Here is a 20,777-nt window from a genome sequence, read left to right as displayed (position 1 = left end):
TGGTTAATTTATTACCGTTATGATGATGGGTAGATAACTGTAGACCAGTGACTTTTGAGCCTTAAGCCTCTGCTTCTGAATATGGAAAATGAGGAAAGACCACTGAGCTAACAGATGAATTGTGAAGATTAAGCCATATGGCATATGGAAGCTTTTGCTAACTCTGCATCCAGTCAGTATAAGCTGGGAAGAGTAATCAACACTGAAATTGTACATGTTCTAAAATTTGAAACAAACTTCTAGAAACATTGCCATTGGCAGGTTAAATATATCCTCTCTACCTTAGTGCCTCCAGAGGCTGTCTTGTGTATGTAGTTTTATCCAATTAAAAGATATCCAGATGATAAGTTTTGATACCCAGGGATGATCCTCTTTAAAAGGAGAGCTTATCCGCAAAAGCTGTCATTAATAGTATTAATGATTCTGACAGGGAAATCGGAACTTGGAATCATTCCTCAACAAAGCAGGACAACATGGTTTAGCGGAGCTTGCCCTGGGAATGACTCTTTGCAGAGCTAAAGAAATCCCTGGGCTTGAAACATGATGCTTAAAATCTGATTATGCATTTAATTAATAATATGTTTTAGTATGTTTGCAAGTCAGAAAGTTTCCTCAGCTAATTTTAAAGTTATTGCAGCACTTTTAATTAAAAGAATTGATAGGTTTATGTTTTAATTTAAACGATTGAATAGGCAATCTAAATAATGCAAACAGTGACAGTTGGGTTTTTGCTTTTCCTTTTATCATTAACTTATGACCTAACTCTGGGCAGTGTGATTACAGAATTTCCTAGACCTAGTGCTTTGTAAGTAGTTACATAACATAAATACTTGCGTGTTATCGAAGCTTCCAGAATGTCCGTTGTCATACATCTCAGATTCAATGAAATAGAAATACTTAAAAGTGAAAGTACATCTAAGATATTTACAGAAAAATAAAACAGGAAGATTTTACACATAAAACCTTCTGATATTGGACTGCAGGTATTGCTTTATTTGACTTTTTATTGTATACATTTTAAATACAGATTTTTAAATCTATCGTTAGAGAATTTACAGATTAAAAAAGTTTCTATTCACTGGATTGATTTTATCTCATCACCTTGTTTATTTCAGATCTTTTTTCTCTGCACATATAATTGTATATGTGTTTAAAGTTTTTCTGAGCAGCAATAACATTGTATTTTATATACTTTTATGCATTTATATTTTTCAATTTCTGTATCACTGACATTCTTTTGTGGAATTAATATACTGTTGTCTTGTTTAAAGCTGTGTGTGTAGCATCGTCTATGAAGCCTATTCATTCCTCTTCCCTCCTGATACGATGAAACTCACTTTAGCCCAGGTTTTCAAATGTTGGGAAAACAGCATCTGGCAACTACGTTTCTGGATTGCATTCAAGTCACAACTTCTCTGGTGAAATTTGCAGGTTGTACTCAGTTGCCCCTTAATCTTCCCTCCAGTTGAGGGGCAGCCAGGAACTCCAAAACATCTAGTACGTTTGTCTGGAACCTGACTTTTAGGGTTGAATCCCAGTTCCCCGCTACTGAGCTGTGTGACTTTGGGCAGGTTGCTGGTACTGTCTCAGTTTCCTCTCTGTGAAATAGGATATGATAATGTTGCCTACTTCTTAGGGTTGCTGTAAGGAGTGAATGAGTTGATGTACAGTGAGTTCTTCTCTGCAGTATCATGAGGAATGCATATATGCTGTTATCACATTGCCATCACCATCAATCATTATCAGGCCACTGACTGTGCTCAAAATACAAATGGCTTCTCACAAAATGCCCCTCATGGCACAGCACTGATTTTTAAAGATTAGGTCATGGTAGTCAGTAACATGGGTTCAGTTAAACTGGAGAGAGAGAAATTACACATGATTTACTGCATTTTTATCTGTAAGTGGGGGGCAGAGAGGTATCTAAAGTCTGCTAGTATGCTGTCCAGCAGGTTGGTTGGCCCATGAGGGATGCTTCTTAGTTGACTGCTTTCACTTATTTTGTCTTATTTTTTTAATTTACAAAAGCATAAAATATTTATACAAGGGGTCTCTAGCCATAAAAATTTTAATTATTAACATACCTATTCACACATAGAACATTCTGTTTTTGAAAGTACTGGAACTCCTTTTTGTTCTTCCTCTGCAAAATAAACCATTAAACATTGGTCTTTACATCTTCTTTGTGTTTTATAATAAGCAACACCAGTGAAGTAAATAGTAGTAGGTTGTAAACTTCAGGTGAAAGGAAAGTGAGAAATGTTGACTTTAGTTTTGAGAGCGTTTCCTCTGTGTCATTCGCTCAGCAAGTAGACTGAATCACCATTTTAGAATCTTAAATGCCTTCATCCCAGAAGACCTGCCCGTTTCTTTTCTTCCTCTGCTTTAGTCCACAGTAGTAACATACCTTTGCCTACTGATGGCAGAAGCAAGAACGTTAGATGCGTATTTAACACACACACACGATCTACTGTGTTGTTTCTAATAGAAGTCAAAGGTTTTGATATCTGAGATAATACTACATGTCAAACTGGTAGAGTTATTTTAAAGAGAGGCTAAATGGCAGACCTGTTGTTTTTTATATTAAACTCGTTTTACAGCTTTTCTTTGTACATAGTAGGCAAAATAAGTAATCTTGATTTACAGCAGTTTATATTTTGAATTAGATTATTATTTAAATCTTTAGCCTTCGGCATGTAAAGTTTCTTATACACACATTGGGCGCTCTCAAGGTATCATTCGGATGTGGAAATATTAACATTATCAGTCTAAATCCAGTGTTGAATGAAAATAAGAGTAAAAACAGGTAAGTTCAAAAGCGTTTTTAATTGAAGGATGGAAACAATCTACGTATTATGAGCTGTTATAGACACCCTTTTTTTTTTAAAAAAAAAATAAAGCATTGCAGAAAAATCAAGCAGAAAGTAGAGTTCTCACCTCACTCCCTGCACCCTGTCCTGCCTTCTTCTGTTGTTGGCATCTGACGTCCTGTGGAAGATGTTACAGTTAAAGAATCAACACTGGTACATTGTTTCTAGCTGCAGATTTTCCTAGTTCTTCCCTCAGGTGCCTTCTGTGGCCCAGGCTCCCGCATGACATCTAGTTATATCTCTCTGGGCTCCTCTTGGCTGTGACTGTTTCTCATCCTTTCCTTATTTCTAATAGACATCCTTTTTTAATATCTGCTTATTAAGCACTCACTATTGACCTGGCTTGAACCAAACACGTAACAATTCTTTGTCCTTAAAAAGTTTGCATTCTGGCCGGGCACGGTGGCTCAAGCCTGTAATCCCAGCACTGTGGGAGGCCGAGGCGGGTGGATCATGAGGTCAAGAGATCGAGACCATCCTGGTCAACACAGTGAAACCCCGTCTCTACTAAAAATACATAAAATTAGCTGGGCATGGTGGCGCGTGCCTGTAATCCCAGTGACTCAGGAGGCTGGGGCAGGAGAATTGCCCGAACCCAGGAGGCGGAGGTTGCGGTGAGCCGAGATCGCGCCATTGCACTCCAGCCTGGGTAACAAGAGCGAAACTCCGTCTCAAAAAAAAAAAAAAAAGTTTGCATTCTAATAGGAAATTTTAATTTTTTTTTTTTTTTTTTGGAGAGGGAGCCTCACTCTGTTGCCCAGGCTGGAGTGCAGTGGTGCGATCTTGGCTCACTGCAACCTCCACCTCCCAGGTTCAAGTCATTCTCCTGCCTCAGCCTCCAGAGTAGCTGGGACTACAGGTGCGTGCCACCATGCCTGGCTAATTTTTTTCCATTTTTAATACAGACAAGGTTTCACCATGTTGGTCACGCTAGTCTTGATCTCCTGACCTTGTGATCTGCCCTCCTTGGCCTCCCAAAGTGTTGGGATTATAGGTGTGAGTCACTGCCACTCAGCTGTAAAATTTAATTTTAAAGAAGAATTGATGTCTTTCAGCGATTAACATTTAATATGACAATTCTGAGATGTCAATCTTTGCGTAATTAGCAGGAAAAATTGAATAGCCGTTTATAGATTAATTGTAGAAATACTGATATTAGATCTCTGGTGTGTTGATGGTATGTCTATTCTTTTTAAGTACTGTTTTTATATTTGGGAAAATGCTTACTTTCAAAAGAGTTACTCTGTTTATGAGGACATTGAATTGGAGAAAAGAGATTCTAGTCTATTGTTGCTTGTATGGAAAATATCATCAAAATCATATCTCATGTTTAAGTTTTTCTTGTGATTGAATAAGGCAGCTTTTAATACAATTACTGCCTTAAGCAATTGTGTGAAAAGTTTAAAAAATTATGTATGCGATATATTTATGTCAGAAAGGAGAGTAGCATTATGTTGCTGGGTCCTTGCTGATTTTAAGTATTTTTGAGCTGGGTAGCTGAAGAATCAGAATTAACAAGGCTTTGTTGAAAGCTTTGGCATTAAGGCTTGACTGGGGGCCAAGGCCTGTTAAACAAAGAAAATAGGAAAATTCTAGGAGGAAAGATATTCTGTGGCCATGGGAATTTGAATCAGTTAAATTATTTTTGGCAAACATCATAGCTGTAACTTTTTGCTTTAAAAATTACTGTGTTGCAAGCACCCTGCTCCCCCTTTGTGGGCTGGAGGGAATGCTGGCCTTTCCTTATCAAGGACAGTATTCCTTAACAGCAGCAGCCGCTGGCAGTGGCTGGAGCTAAGAGCTATTATTGGAAACCGTGATTTACTTTTGGACCATTTATTGGAGCAGCCCTATAACCTTTGACTAATCAGGCTGTGGGAAGACAATATCAATATCTGTTTAATTAAGTAAGTGGACATTAATGAATCCTTCCATAAAGAAATTTTGCTGTGAGCTGTCTTTCCAACCATATTGGTCAAGCTCTTTGGAAATTACAGTTTCCCCCCTTCAATATAGTTCTTCCACTGTATGCATGTTTAAAATGAGTTTCCATAGTGACATCTGGTGGCGGTTTTGAAATCCTGGAGAGTATGTTTGGAATGATAAATATTCTTAGTTAATCACTGCAAATTTCCGGCTTCTTTCAGATTTTTCAGGTTATTAACAACTTCATTGTATTCTTGAGGTTGGAAGGCTAGGCATTTATTCCTTCTGTAATGCTTCTTTCAGGTAAAGGAGTGATTTTTGATGGCGCTGCTGAGTGGCATACGTAACAAGCCTGTCCAGGCCTGTCTTCTGTGCTCCAGATTTGCGTCAAAGCATGACGCAGCGGCGTCACGACAGCTCTGACTGCGTGAGCAGGGCACCCTCCTGATGGGAGTGGCGAGTCTCCCTGTCACCCCTATCACAGCTTTGATGCTCTTGGCCTCTGGCTGGAGGGAATCAGGAAGGCCTGGGCTGCACCGCCACCCCCACAGCCAGGGCCCAGGCCTTCTGGCTGCTTGCTGTGTTTGCTTTTAGAAAGGTGGAAGGGAGGGAGCCCCGAGAGGGGGAGGGAGACCACAGAGGAGAGTTTGGGGGTGCACATACGTAGGTGCCCAGAAAGATGAGGTGGTGAATATGTGCAAATAGAAAGATATCTGTAAAAACTATAGTTTGTGTTGGTTCCGTTTGTCTCTAGGGAGAGTTCATAACCCACTATCTAAAAAAGTTCTTACTGAATGTTGCTGGTCGACTGGGTTAAGAGAAACGGCCTGGGATGGAGGTCTGAGAACAGCCACTCTCTGATTCGTATCCAGTGACAGCTAGGAGCCTTGAGTTTTTTTATTTTTGTTTTTCACTGTGTTTAAGGCACCAGTTAGAAGTCTAATTAGAAGTTTCATGATGGAAATTCGAAAATCTGTTTCTCTTTATGGAATTGAGGTAACTGCTAACATTGCAAGAAGAAGTCAGTCTGTAATCTGTAAGTGCCACCTGTGGCTTCAGGAAGATCTGGTGAAAGGATGATGGAGTGTGGCGACAGGAGCTAATAGTGACAACGAGTCACGGCAGCTTCGGGTCCGACCTGGAGACAGCTGGCGTGTCGGTCCCTGCAGAAACCAGGACTCCCTTAAAGAATGGTTTGAATCGTGATGAACCCCTGATTAAGAAGGTTCTTCACTCTATCCTGAACCCCACCTGTTGAGCTTCTTGGAGGTGGACAGATCGTTTCAATGTCCTTTAAGAACAAGGGAGTTGAACTGGAGAGTTTTGAAGGCGTTCCCAGTCTGGCTGTTGATTCTGTGGTGGCGAAGGCTACCTCTGCCACTGGCCTTTCTCTGCACATTGGCTGGACTCCTCCCCGGCCGTCCTGGACCTTCGTTCTGCCCTCCCTTCAGGATGGGAAGCTTCAGGGCTTTGGCCTAGAGATCTCGGGTTAGCGCTGTCCACCCACTTTAGAAGCTTCTGCCTGGGGCTCTTGAGGCGTGTATCTTGCAACTGGGTTGACAGATTAAAAAGCCGAAAACAAAATAACTTGGCATGCCTAAGGCTTCCTTGTACCCACTTAGTGCATATACGAAGGTTTTCTGTGTTTAGATGCTGAACCCCAAAACTCTGAGCAGAGTCCTCAGATCCTCTCCCTTCCGTTGTCCTGCATGCGTGAGGAAGACCCTTATTTCCACACTGGGCAGCTGCCTGTGGCCTTTCCCCATGGTCGTAGCCCCACAGGTCCCCAGCACCCTTGGTGTCCGACAGGATTGCTGTTGATTGACAGTGACGACAGCACACCCCACGGGTCTGGAGTCAGACTGCCTGGCTCAGCTCCGGGTCCCACCAGTGAGCTGTTGACCCTGTCGTGTTTCCTAATCACCCCAGGGCTTAAGCAAGTTTCTTAGTTGATCTAAGCTTCTCTTTACTCATGTATACATGATTTTAGGATGAAAATCATGCAACTTCCATGTTCTGTCAGTGATTTAATGCATGTAAAGCATCTAGTGATGTAATTGGTGTACACTACATTACACCAAGGGATCTGAGGATTTGGTTAGAAGATGGGATTCTTCGGCGTGCCCTCCTTTCCCTTTGGGAGTTGAAATTTATTTTACAGTTCTCCATATGTTGTATGAAATAATTTTTTATCTTACAAAGAGGCACTAATTACAATACATCGAAGCAGAAGCATATTTCAGCAGTCACAACAAGCATTATGGAAGTACACAGTCATGAACTCGTGAAATAGAATATCTGACGTCTCACTCATTCAGACTTACTATTTTAATTGCTAATTACACAATCCTAGTTTTTTCCCATATTTGAATAGAGCCAGTTTGTTGCCTCACTCCTAACCTTTATTAATATCTATAGATTACCAGGGACTCTGACAATCCCCTCCTGATGGACTCAGTTGCCCCCCACCCCTGGCAATGAAGCTGGTGGGGTAGGCAGAGACCACTCCTAGAAATAGGGCACGATGGGAAATCGTAGCTGTTTCTGTCTGTGGTTGCAGATCTCAGATGTCATGGTGATATATTTCCTTTTTATATTTCTTTTTTCCCTTGAGATTAGAGAAAGCTGTTGTGTGTGAGTGAACATTAATACATTCCTGCTGAATACTAGCAGATAGATGAACTATGAAGTTTGACTCATCTTTCCCAAATTACCACATGAAGTCTTGTTTAGCCTTTTGTCATAACAGCCATAGGAGTAACAAGGAAATGCTGACACTGAAGTCAGAGGTATGTGGTATCCACACTGCAGATCTGCCGTTTACTGTGACCCCGAGAAAGTTCCTCCATCTCTCTAAATCTGAGTTTTTCATCAGTGAAATGGAGTTAATAGCATCAGCGATCAAGGCAGGCTGGATGTAAAGATTATTAAGATAATGCATGTAAGACACTTACCATAGGGCCTGGCATTTAGTAAACACGGTAATTATCACTGTTTTTAAATGCCTGTATGTCACATTTAGAGGGGCACGTTTTAAAACAGAAGATAGAAGCATGAATTATTGGAGGATTAGAACTCCAAAGAGCTGGGTGAAAGCACAATGTACCTGCCTTCTTGCAATTTTCTAATAATACTTCACCTGTCAGGTGAATTTCGCTGGATTTTAATGAAGTGGCGGCAAACAGGAGGAGCTGTGTACATTTTGTTAATGTGTAATCCTCCTGGAGAGAACATTCTGTTATCCCCTGACGTCTTCGTTTCTGTGGATAGATGTGATGAAGAAGAGAAACTGGGAAAGGTTATTATTTGAGCCTACAGACAGATAGAATTTTACTGATTTAGCAGACGGAGTGAGTGTGCGTAGATTATGCTTGGGTTAGAGAAAAAGGGAAACTTGTTTAGTTCATCTTCAGTTGTCTGCTGTATGGGGGACCAGTGAGCTCCTTTGTATTTGGTTCTGAGGCTCTTCCATGTTTCTGGAAGCAGTATGAGATACCCTTTCTGAAGGTTCAGTATGAATTAATGAAGCAATTGTACTGCTTTTGAATGTCAATAAAGATTCGTTTTATAATTTCACATTTTATTTACCTAAGTTTTCTTTTTTTTTTTTTGAGATGGAGTCTCACTCTGTCACCCAGGCTGGAGTGCAGTGGCACGATCTGGGCTCACTGCAACCTCCAGCTCCTGGGTTCAAGTGATTCTTCTGCCTCAGCAGAATTACAGGTGTCCACCACCAAGCCCAGCTAATATTTTGTATTTTTAGTAGAGACAGGGTTTCACTGTGTTGGCCAGGCTGGTCTCGAACTCCTGACCTCGTGATCTGTCTGCCTTGGCCTTCCAAATGCTGGGATTACAGGCGTGAGCCAGCGCACCCAGCCTAAGTTTTATATTTTTAAGCTGTAAGTCCTTTTGGGATATAATATCCTGTTAGATATAATTATCATCCATTTAACAAGTGAGTTTTTCTGATATTAACCTCAAATGAGTTAATATTTAAATTTGTGTGATCAATGAATTACAACAATGTATTTTTCTCAACCGAATGTTACATTGCTGAGCATAGGTGAAGTTGGTAATTTGTTATCTTTCTCATAGTATTTTACGTTTAAAGGGAAACTTTAGTGATTCTAGAGCTTCATCATTTCCAGCGTCCAGCCTGTACCATGGTGTAGAACTCTTAAAAGTATCATTAGGTCAGACTGATCAATGTATGAGGAAAAGTGCTGTGGCGTGTTTTTGGTAGACGAAGGGCGAGATTACACCATTGAATAAAAGGTGGGACTTGTCAAAGAGAAATGGATATTTCTACTCCTTGTCCTGAGAGGAGGTAAATCCTGGCATGAAGTTTTGACTGGTTTCAGTGGTTGGACCAAAACATTACAGATACTGTAACCCTCTTCTTTGTAATCATACAATTTCATCTCTTGCTAGTTTACTTATTAAGAAATGAATCCTAGTGTGGATCCCAGTTGAGGACTTTCTATACCAACCCTGTTTAAGATAATTATTTAATATATTATTGTGCTTCGTGTCAGGTGCTGGGGTACTGGTATTTGAGAATGATGTGGCCTCTGCCCTTTTGGAGTTTACAGTGTAGTTAGAGAGTTTATATTTTTGTAGCACACTGGTTGTCTTTCCATGTGTTTGAGGCGATTGAAAGAAAGAAAAGGACATCAACGCGCAGGAGGCCTGAGCAGCCCCTTGTTGTGGACTTTGAGGGCCACACTTTCCTCCTCAGCCGCTGTGAGAAGGGGTGTGTGTGCAGACCAGGCTGTCCGGAGGATGCTGCTCCTGCCTTTTTCCTTAGTCAGTGGCCAGCGCAGGGATGCAGTGTGAGACGTGGGGGTGTGGGGCTGTGGGGTCTCAGATCTGGGCCATGGTTCTGCTGCTGTCCCCGGTGTCCTGAGTAGCCTCCAGGAAAGTCAGCACATCTCTCAACAAACCGTAAATTTCACCAATGGAAGGATGAAGTGTTGGGCCATTAGATCATCCCTCAGTGCTCACCTGTTTTGAGACTTCAGTGAGAGAATATTTTAAAAGTGTTCCATGTGGTGCCTGACCCTAATTCTAATAACAAATACTTTCGGGGCCGGGCGCGGTGGTTCACGCCTGTAATCCCAGCACTTTGGGAGGCCGAGGCGGGTGGATCACGAGGTCAAGAGATCGAGACCATCCTGGTCAACATGGTGAAACCCGGTCTCTACTAAAAATACAAAAAATCAGCTGGGCATGGTGGCGCATGCCTGTAATCCCAGCTACTCAGGAGGCTGAGGCAGGAGAATTGCCTGAACCCAGGAGGCGGAGGTTGCGGTGAGCCGAGATCGCGCCATTGCACTCCAGCCTGGGTAACAAGAGTGAAACTCCGTCTCAAAAAAAAAAAAAAAAAAAAAAAAAAAAAAAAAAAAAAAAAAAAAAAAAAAAAAAAAAAAAAAAAAAACTTTCATCGCCTATATTATATGCCAAGTGTTCTAATCATTGTATGCATGTTAGTTTAGTTGAACATACTATTATTATCTCCATTTTAGAAGATGGGAAACTGAGGCACAGAAAGGCTAGTTAACTTGCTCAAAGTTACACAACTGGTAAGAGGCAGGTGAAGCCCTCAGTGAGCTGGACTTGTTGACACTTTCTCCCAATGGCAGTTTTGTTTGTGGACGTGCTACTTTACGTTTTTCTTTTTTCTCTCTAGGTGTCATAGAGACTTCAGATCGACTGGACCGTGAATCCACCTCCCATTATTGGCTGACGGTCTTCGCAACCGATCAGGGCGTTGTTCCTCTTTCATCGTTTATAGAGATCTACATAGAGGTGGAGGATGTCAATGACAATTCCCCACAGACATCAGAGCCGGTTTATTACCCGGAAATCATGGAAAACTCTCCGAAAGATGTGTCTGTGGTCCAGATCGAGGCATTTGATCCAGACTCGAGCTCTAATGACAAGCTCACGTACAAGATTACAAGTGGAAATCCACAAGGCTTCTTTTCAATACATCCTAAAACAGGTATGTGTGAATACCATTGTTTGAAGCGTTCATCTTCCGCTCTTCTGATAGGGGAAAAACTAGGAATTAGCATTTTTGTCTGTTACATACTTTTGTTTTTTGATAAATTGTTTACCTTTTGAATTATTCAAAATAAGCCTGTATTTTGGATGAGAATGTAGCCTAAATGTCCTTTTTTAACTTTGAGTTTGCTTTTATAAAGCTGTTTTACAGTTTTGCTCATTAGTAGGGTTTCACTTTCAGGTTAAAAAGCACACATTGTTATTTCAATAAGAGCTCCTGAGTTAGTGATATATCTTAAACTTACAGAAAATTCTACTGCTGCTAAGATTTTGAATTGTCCTGAGCTGGCTTTTTGTGAAGAATATTGAAAGTTTATTTCACAGTTCACTAGTTTTTTAATGTTTTGAGTTTTTCCCAAAGAGCAGTGCTCTATCTGCGAGTGGTAAGGGATTGGAATTAGATGGTTTTCTGATTGGAAGTGACACCCCAGGCCTTTTGCTTTTTTTTTGAGACAGAGTCTTGCTCTGTTGCCCAGGCTGGAGTGCAATGGCGTGCTCTCGCTGCACCTCCGCCCCCAGATTCAAGCAGTTCCCTGCCTCAGCCTCCTGAGTAGCTGAGATTACAGGCATGTGCCACCATGCCTGGCTAATTTTTGTATTTTTAGTAGAGACAGAGTTTCACCATCTTGGCCAGGCTGGTGTTGAACTCCTGACCTCGAGAGCCACCCGCCTTGGCCTCCCAAAGTGCTGAGGTTACAGACATGAGCCACTGCGCCCGGCCGGCCTTTTGCTTCTAACTTTTTTTCCATTGTTGCCTGTGACTGACTCCCCTGCTTCTAAGAAGATAGCTCTTTGACCTCAACATCCTCCTCCAAAATTTTTATAAACGTCTAATCTTTGCTCCTTTACTGCACAAGTGATAACTACATTCACCCTTCTTTTCTTGTGAAATAAAGTAAAAGATCTAAGAACTAAGTGCTGAAAAATTAGAAGGCATTGTCAAACATAAGAGAAGAAAGTCAGAACTCTATAAGAACTGTGAAGATGAATTAGAACCCTAGAAAGTTTGCCTCTCCAGTGGCGGTCCCAGACCTTGAGAGAGAGAAATCTAGAAGTAAAAGCCTTGATGGAGATAATGTGTGAACAAAAACAAACACTCAAAGAGATTTTTTCCTATCCCCTTCAAACTGCAGCAGTCATCACCACAGAAGACTTCTGTGGACAAGTGTGTTTTGGAGGGTTGGGGGAAGATCCCTGCACACCAAGCAGTGGACACCTGGGGTGTCCTGTAATTCAGTTCTGACCTTTTTACCTGGAGACAGTCGCAGAGTCTGCAGGTGAAGGGCTCACTTCCCAAGATTGTTCCCTTCTTCCCACCAGTTACAAGCCCAGGCCTCCGAAACTTCCCGCCAGCGCCAGGTTAGGATTCCCGTGACCTCTATTTGGGTTCTATTAATTTATTAGAGCTGGTCACAGAACTCAGGGAAACACTTCCATTTACCTGTTTATTACAAAGGAGATTTAAAAGGATGTAAGCGAACAAGTGAACAGCCAGATGAAGAGATACACTGGGCAGGGTCTGCCAGGGTCCCACGCATGGGCACTTCTGTTCCAGTGGAGCTGGGGGAGGGGCTGCCACCCTCCCAGCACCTGGGTGAGTTCTTGTTCACCTTCCCGTCAGCCTCCACGCGTTCAGCGTCCAGAAGCTCTGAACCCTGCTTTCTTGAGCCTTTTATGGAGACTTCGCTGCCTAGGCATGATTGCCGCATGGACAGCCATGTCAACACGTGGCTGACAAAGGCCCGTCTCTTGAGAGTCCTCTTGGCTTCTCTCTGCAGCGTTTCCACCTCCGGGGTAGGGAGCGGGTCCCTGTCTGGAATGAGGGGCTCATGACCCACAGTCAGATTGGCGGGCTGCCTTGGCAGGTGAAAGGAGAGGGGCACGTGGTCCAGACAGAGGTTTTGTTTCCTGAGGCAAACAGTGCTGTGACTTCATAACAAAAGACTAACAAGGGCTGTGGGACTTAGGAGCCAGGAACCATGGACCGAATCAAATGTGCACCCCTCCCCCAAACGCACGTATGTGTCGGATCACAGGTGGTAATTCAAGATCAGAAACTACCCCTGTGTTCATTTGTTTGATGAATTTGACTAAGCAGTATTTTCATTATTCTGTCTTCTGTCTCTTTTTTAGATTAGATTAAGTCCTCTGCGAAGAGATAGATGAGCAGGCAACAAATGTCCTTTTGGGTATCTGAGCACGTGGCATGGGCCTGGGCATAAAACATCAGTGAGGGTAGGAGGAGAGAGGAACTAAGGAGCTTAGGTAGCCTGGCGTTGCTGTGGGAGCCGTGAAAGCCCTTGGTTCTTCCTGGGGCTCAGAAATGATGCTGCTGCTGCGATGTCATGATTCATATGACATTGCCTCTCCCTTTTAAATCTCTCTATTCTGACAACACTTAAGAAAAGATGTTTGCAGAGAGCTCTGTGCTGTTACCGTCAGCAGGAATAAACCCTCTCCAGGTGTCCGCAGCCAGCGCTCAGCCCCGATGGGGGCACACGCATTCCACTGGCAGGGCAGCAGGACAGTCATTCACGTGTACACAGAGGCTTTCTGTTTTTATGAGTGGAAGTCCGGTCATAGGGGAGGATACTGTCGTTGGCACACAGCAGTATTTATTGTGAAGCGTGTTAAAGAACTATATGGTTAGCAAGGACGTCTCAGCATTCCATAGACCGCCTAAAGTTGTGGAAGATGAAGAAACAGCCATGTTTTAGCATGGGCGCTACTAAATAATACGGTAAATATAGCTTCATAAGATCTGTTTCTAGATGATTCTCTTTCTGCAACTCAGCAGAAAACTGGGGTGTGACCCTCAGCGCCCAAAGCGCACGTGCCTTATCTTCTCACAACCTTTAAAGCAGACTGAGTTTTCACAGGTAGGTCAGCGTCATGGTGGCCCTTGATTGTGAAAGCTGACGAAAGTCTGTCTGATGGGAAAAAGTGCTTGTGACTTACTGACCCATCTCTCCACCTGGAGACGCTAAATCATGTTTCTTAATGATTAATGGCTGGGCCAGAAAATCACTGGGCTGGAAATCAAGAGATCTGGGCCAGAGTGAGGCTTTCCCTCTGGGGTCTTGGGGAGAGCAGACTCCCAGGTGATTCGTGGTGTTCCTGGACTTCTGGTAAGGCTTCCGTGTGTAGCGTGCAGGAGCCCCCGGAGTCGCTCCCGGGACAGGTGCCACGGCCGCTCCACCTGCAGGTGTTACAGCTGCTCTGCTTGTGTAGGACAATCAAGATTCTAGCAGATTGATAAATTTGTGCCTTTGGATAAACAAATTTGATAGAATAAAGCGGGCCTGCTTGTTTCTTAGTGGGAAACATCCATCTGGGACCCTGGTGATTATCCTCCATGTTCATCGGGCTGCAGAGACATTGTTTAAAGCATTTGTTTATGCATCAAGTGCAGTCATGCGTTGTTGCATGCCAGGGATGCATTTTGAGAAATGTGTTATCAGGCGATTTTGTCATCGTGTGGGCAGCATGCAGTGTACTTACCCAAACCTAGATGGTCTAGCCTGCTGCACACCCAGGCTGTGTGGGATAGCCTGAACACTGCAGGCACTTGTAACACATTTGTGTATCTTAACATATCTAAATGTAGAAAAGGTGCAGTACAAATACGGTATTAATCTTCCGCAACCACGGTTGTATATGCGGTTTGATTGTATATGCGGTCTGCGGTTAACTGAAATGTTGTCACGCAGTGCATGGCTGTATTTATTCACCGGACTCTATTCTTTGCAAGTTTGAGGTCTACAAAAGGGACGTAAGAAAGAGGAATGTGTGTGTGCAGCCGTGTGGCACAGGCTGTCACAGGTGTGGTGGAGGAAGGAAACAGACGGGGGTGTGACTGGGAAGATGAGGGCCTTGGAACGGTGACGGGGCGGATCGAAGGTGGCAGCAGTAGACTGGTGGAGAGGAGGTGGGAGATGTTTTCACGTTGGGGACAGTTTGAAGGAGTGGTGAGTTTGAGACCAGGAAATGAATGTATGGGAGACAGCTACACTTGATGGAAAGCCTGAGCACTAGAATAAGGGCTAAAGAGAATATTCGTTATTTTTATGAATGAAAGTGACCTCTTTTTGAGAGTCAGTATCAGTGCCTTGCAACATGTTGGGTAAACTTAAATTATTGCTGGGTTTTGGGGTGCAGGGGAGCGCTTAGCTCCCCTGAGAGGACGTCTTTCCAGGCTCTTGGTCTCTCACTCACCGAAGAATGGGAGAGGGGACCACACCGGGCCCGGGACGCTCGTAAAGTAAATACCAGACCCCAAAAAGTTTTTGCAGAAAGTGATTTATTTAGGCAGAGAAAGAGAAAAAGGAGATAGAAAAGAATGAGAAAGTCTTCCCTGAAAAGTGTGGATGGGGACCCAAGTATGGAATCCAGGAGGGGAAGAGCAGCTTCCTCGAGAGTGGGAGGGGACCCCACGGGGGAAATCCGCCCAGAGGAGGGAGGCGGGGACTTGTAACCTGGGAGGAATTCCCACCTTCTGCAAGCCCCCGGGCCAGTGAGAAGAGTTCCTTTAAACTTCTACCAGAGTGATTGACCTTTGATTTTTTTCCCCTACACCCTCGAAAATTAAAACAGAAATAATTAAGTCTCCTGGATGGAGGCGCACGGGAAGGGGCCTGGCACTGGGAAGTTCTTGCCCTTAGAACTACACCTCCTTGTAGACCCAGAAAGAGAACCACCTTCCCTCAAAGTGACCTCCCTAGAAGCCTTTTTGGAAAAGAGGAAGACACCTCTATATGACCTTTTTCTGCTTCTCCTTTTGTCCTAGTATAACGCAGTATTTTAAAAGCCACAACCAAAATCCTTCCCTGGAGTGGGTTTAGTGAGTGCTCTTACGAATTCTGTGCTCTAAATGACAAGTCTGAGTGAACTTTTTTGAATGCTTTTTCTCTTCAAGGTTTTTGTGCTTGATGATGGTGCCAAGCACTGTCTTTCTGCATTTCAGACCGCTCTTACTGTATTGTTTATAAGTCGTGTGGCGGCGGTTTTCATTTTCAGAACATGCAAGTGGAAGACCATATCCATTTTCCTTTTGTGATAGATACACTTCTGTTGACATCGCTCATTTTTATAACATTTTATGTTTGACTGTGTCCATGATCAGTTAGGGTAAATTTGCTGCTTGTAAGTTGCGTGCTTGATCAAGGTGGAAGAGAGGCAAGAGCATAGAATTCAGATTGTTGGAGCCTTGGCAGCCCCAGCGCCTGCAAACAAAAGCATCAAGCTTTGTGATATGCCAGGGACAGAGAAGAAACGGGGTCCTGAACAAAGGGGGCCAGCGTGAGCTTCTAAGTCTCATTATCCACAGACAGCCTCAGGAAATCGACGCCACCCTTGTCCAGAGTTTTCTTAAAGCTATTGCTTTGAACTTGGAGGAGTTGATACACAACTTACAGTCGGCATTTGTTAATAATTTTGAAGTGTTACTTTTAGACACGGGCATGCTTTAGAAGAGACCACAGTCTTACTGTCTTATCTGTGTGTTTGGTATTTTTCAAGTTTTTGCTACAAACCAAGTATTGCTCTTTATTTTTAAAAAGCTTTCTTGAGGTGTAATTGACTTAGAGCAAACTGCATATTTAAAGCCTGCAATTTGATAAGCTTTGACATGGCTTTTACACCTGAGAAAGTGTCACCACTATCAGGCAATGAATGCACCCATTATTCCCAAAGGTCTCCACACGCCTCCCACCCCTCCCACCTCCGTCTCCAGATAACTGCCGGCTGCTGTCCATTACTAAATAATAGTTTGCATTTCCTAGAATTTTATATTAACGAACTCACACGGCACATACTCTTTTTGATAAGGCTTCTTACACTTGGCATGTTTATTTTGAGATTTATGCATGTTTTAGTGCGTATCAGTACTATATTTCCTTTCACTGCTGTATGTCCTTTGTGTAAATATATTATAATTTGTTTATCCACTCACCTGTTGATAGGCATTTGCATTGTTGCCAGTTTTTGGCTGTTTGTAAATAAAGCTGCTGTGAGCATTGAGGGCAAGTCCTTATGTGCATAGATACGCCACGTCTGTTGGACTTCACATAGGAGCGCCTCACTGCCTGGAAACTGTCTCAAGGCAGTAAGCTGGTGCGATCAAAAGCTTCCCCTCGTCTCTTTCTGTCTCCCGGGGACACGGCCTTTCTTTGCCTGACGTCCAGCATTCTATAAACCTTCAGTGCATTTATTTTGTCTCCTCTACATGGTTTTATGTTGAAGCATGCATCTGATCCCCTTATTAGAAGTGGAAGGCCAGCTATTGGTTTTAAATCAGAAAAAAGATGTTTTTTTAAGTTTAGAAGTGCCATCAATATGTATGTACTGTAAACATCTTTAATAAGCAGCGAATCTTCTTAACCAGCGTTTTTGTGTCTTTAAGGAGTAGAAACTGAATGTCTAGGTTTAAGTGGAAACTTAGCAATGTCCCACATGTGTTTCTGGAGTTTGTGGAAATACAGGGACAGAGGCACTTTCTGTCCCTCCCAAATCGTGCTGTTGTATTGTACCAGTAGCCGAATGGCACCCCTCAGTCCTCCTTCCGCAGAGAGCTGTTCACCGTCAGTCCACTCTGCTCAGCAGGACCGGAAGGCAGATGTGTGTTTGTGATGCGTACGCACGTGTGGGTAGCACACCTCATAAGCTCGATCACCTGTTTTAAATAGGCCACGCGGTCACACGGCACAACATTCAAAAGGCACAAAAAGACACCCACTGAAGTTTTACTTTCACCCAGCTCTCCGGACTCTCAGCTCCCTCCTTGGTATGTTAATGGTTTTCTCTCGTGGTATCTCGGCCCTCACGGACTGGGGAAGGACTGCCCCTTCCAGGACTCGGGTTGGCAGATGGCTGGTGCCGGACTGTGCCTTTCATTCGTAAGCCGACCAGTCCAGAGTCTTACTCCGCAGCACTGCCCGTGTCATGCCCAAGTCATCTCAGAGCCAGTGCTGGACAACTGGGGACAGCTGTGCCCCAGAGCCAGTCCTCTGCGTGTGTGCCCCGCCTTACCCTAGCCTTTCTGTGAGACCCTCAGTCAGGCTGTCCTGGTTCCTCCCACCTGCAGAACCACGCTGTGTGGTCCAGCTTGTCCTTGTCCACGTCCACTGGGGGAGGCATGGCCTCCTCTCGGGAAGTGACAAACTGTCTTTCACCATCATTCCGCATCTGTTGCCTCACCAAATGTGAATAGTAAAATCTACTACTTAGGGGCAACTAATGTTTGCGTTTTCTTTCACTTGTATACAAGCAAAAAAGACTATGTTGGCTTTTTTCTCATCTTTTTTACACAGATTGCATACCGTGCACGTGGATATGCATCTTGGGTTTTTCTGTAACAGTTGTAGATGCTTTTAAGATCACCTTGGCCGGGCATGGAGGTTCACGCCTGTAATCCCAGCACTTTGGGAGGCTGAGGCTGGTAGACCACTTGAGGTCAGGAGTTTGAGAGCAGCCTGGCCAACATGGCGAAACCACTTCTCTACTAAGAAACAAAAATTAGCCAGGTGTGGTGGTGCATGTGTAGTCCTAGCTAATCGGGAGGCTGAAGCACGAGAATCACTTGAACCCAGGAGGCGGAGGTTGCAGTGAGCCAAGATTGCTGCACTGCACTCCAGCCTAGAACAAGAACGAGACTCCGTCGCAAAAAAGAAAAAACAGGGCGGGAGGGGAAGCTTAGAGACAGACATTCACACAGGCAGAACACCGAGTGAAGATGAAGACAGGCGGAGGTTGCAGGGAGTGGAGATGGTGCCGCTGCCCTCCAGCCTGGGCGACAGAGCAGGACTTTGTTTAAAAAAAAAAAAAAAAAAAAAAAAAAAAAAAAAAAACAAAAAATCACCTTTTTATGGTTACCAATGAATTTGCCACACGATTATAGGAACGTATGTGCATATCCATGTACCTTTCACTCTCCATTTCACTGATCTACTGATTTTACCTAATCAATGTTTACTTTTTACCTTTTCTCATTCATCTTCCTCTTTGAGGACAAAGACAATAAAGAATTTATTTATGACTAAAAATAAATTTATCAGAAAAGTTTAGTAGGTAATGATATAGGGCATCCTCTTTGAATATATGCATATGTTTGTGTTTGTGATTTCTGTGTGTCTATAAGTGCATCTTTAAAGGGTTTAGGCTCTTTGATAGCTGCTGCATGTATTTCTGTCTACTTGAGACTTTAAATAGGTAATGAGATCATATAGTACAAAATTCAGTATGTATATACCATAAAAATCTCATTTGATAAATAGTGAATCTTCACGGAGGTTTTGTGTTTTGAGTTTGTTTCAGCTTACTGTTTCTTACGTCTTCCTTCATCAGTCCTGTAGAGTGACATTTTTTTTTTTCAAGACAGGGTCTCACCCTGTCATCCAGGCTGGAGTGCAGTGGTGCAGTCGTGGCTCACACAGCCTGGAACTCCTGGGCCCAAGTTTGTTCTTTCTCAGCCTCCTGGGTAGCTGGGACCACAGTCATGCACCACCACACCCAGCTAGGTTTTATATTCTTTGTAGAGGCAGGGGTGTCACCATATTGGTCGGGCTGGTCTCCAATTTCTTATCTCAGATAGTCCTGTCTTGGCCTCCCAAAGTGTGATTACAGGCATGAGCCCCATGCCCAACCTGTAGAGACAAATTCCATGTATTCTGGAGGGTGATCCTTTCTCAAAATCGCGTCTCATTATGGTGAAGCACATTGCACTGTTAGAATCTTGTTGGTCCTGCTGGTTCATTCTCTTTGAGCAGATTTCCATCAGCTGTCTCATGCCTGCTCCCTTGGAGAGCTGAGCTTGAAGGAGACAGCCCAGGGGAAACCCGCAAAGCCTAATTTTCCTTCTTTTCCCACGTTCCGTCTTACTCTCACAAGTCTTTTTTCCTACTGCTCTTCCACCCGTCTGCTGCATCTTGGCACACCACTTTTGGATAGGGCTGGAACAGAACTTCCGTTAGGAGTCAGAGGAACATTGACAGCTGTGTCTCATCCATTCGAGCAGCCTCCACAGACTTCACATTTCCAGGAGCCCTGTGAGTTGGTGACTACAGATACCTGTAGTCTGCTGTGTTCCTTGTTTACATTTTCTTCATTTTGTAGATAATTGTGACTTCATAGAGGTTAGAGCCACTGGAGGTCAGGCCGCATGTGAATGTCCCGGCAGCCGCGCCTTGGTGGTACACGGTGCCGCTGTCAGGCCCTGTGCCTTCGTGTTTGGATGTGAATATGGTTGTGGAGCCAGTTTTTCTGTCTCTCATCTACTCTTTGTATTGAGGGATTCTGTATCATATAACAGTGGCTTCTCAGGCTTTTCTTATTTCTGTGGTACCGTCAGACCACAAATGGGCAGCTTTTCAGTAACACGAGGTGTTTAATGAACTAGTGTTTAGTTTCGCGAACCATGTACTGCAGGGTCATTAAACTGTGCAAAGGGCCACACAGTCTCCCACACGAGCCAGCCTTGTCACTGTAGCCCAAAAGCTGCTGTAGATGTTACAGAAATGAGTGAGCACGGCTGTGTTCCAATAAAACTTTATAAGTAAAATAAATGAATTCAATAAAATTTGAATTTTCTTTCCTTTTCATATCACAAAAGTTTTTTTTTTCAACCATTTAAAAATGTTAAAAGTCATTTTTCACTAGCCAACCACACAGAAACAAGTTAGCTGTGGTTTCCTGACGCCTGATGAGTTGATGTATTTATTGGTGGGACTAGTTAAACAATTTTGTTGGTTGTTAGTTTTTTAAATTCTTTTGAAGGGATAGACTTATATTTCTGAAGTAAAAATTGACTCCCCAGGCCGGGCATGGTGGCTCAAGCCTGTAATCCCAGCACTTTGGGAGGCCGAGGTGGGTGGATCACGAGGTCAAGAGATCGAGACCATCCTGGTCAACATGGTGAAACCC

At 43.4% G+C, this 20,777-nt stretch overlaps 1 protein-coding gene across 7 annotated transcripts in view; it reads left to right on the top strand.

Moving 5' to 3' along the window:
• FAT1 (FAT atypical cadherin 1) overlaps positions 1–20,777 on the top strand; it is a 142,324-nt gene that overhangs the window by 52,578 nt on the left and 68,969 nt on the right. For all 7 annotated transcript variants that reach the window (XM_017516784.1, XM_017516780.1, XM_037734320.1 and 4 more), the window contains exon 3: positions 10,486–10,800. In XM_017516784.1, coding sequence (XP_017372273.1) covers positions 10,486–10,800 — 315 coding nt within the window. The remainder of the gene's footprint in view (positions 1–10,485; positions 10,801–20,777) is intronic.

Source organism: Cebus imitator, unplaced genomic scaffold (genome assembly GCF_001604975.1).
Source record: "Cebus imitator isolate Cc_AM_T3 unplaced genomic scaffold, Cebus_imitator-1.0 Scaffold603, whole genome shotgun sequence".
Taxonomy (NCBI): Eukaryota; Metazoa; Chordata; class Mammalia; order Primates; family Cebidae; genus Cebus; species Cebus imitator.
This window is presented reverse-complemented; position numbering and strand designations above follow the sequence as displayed.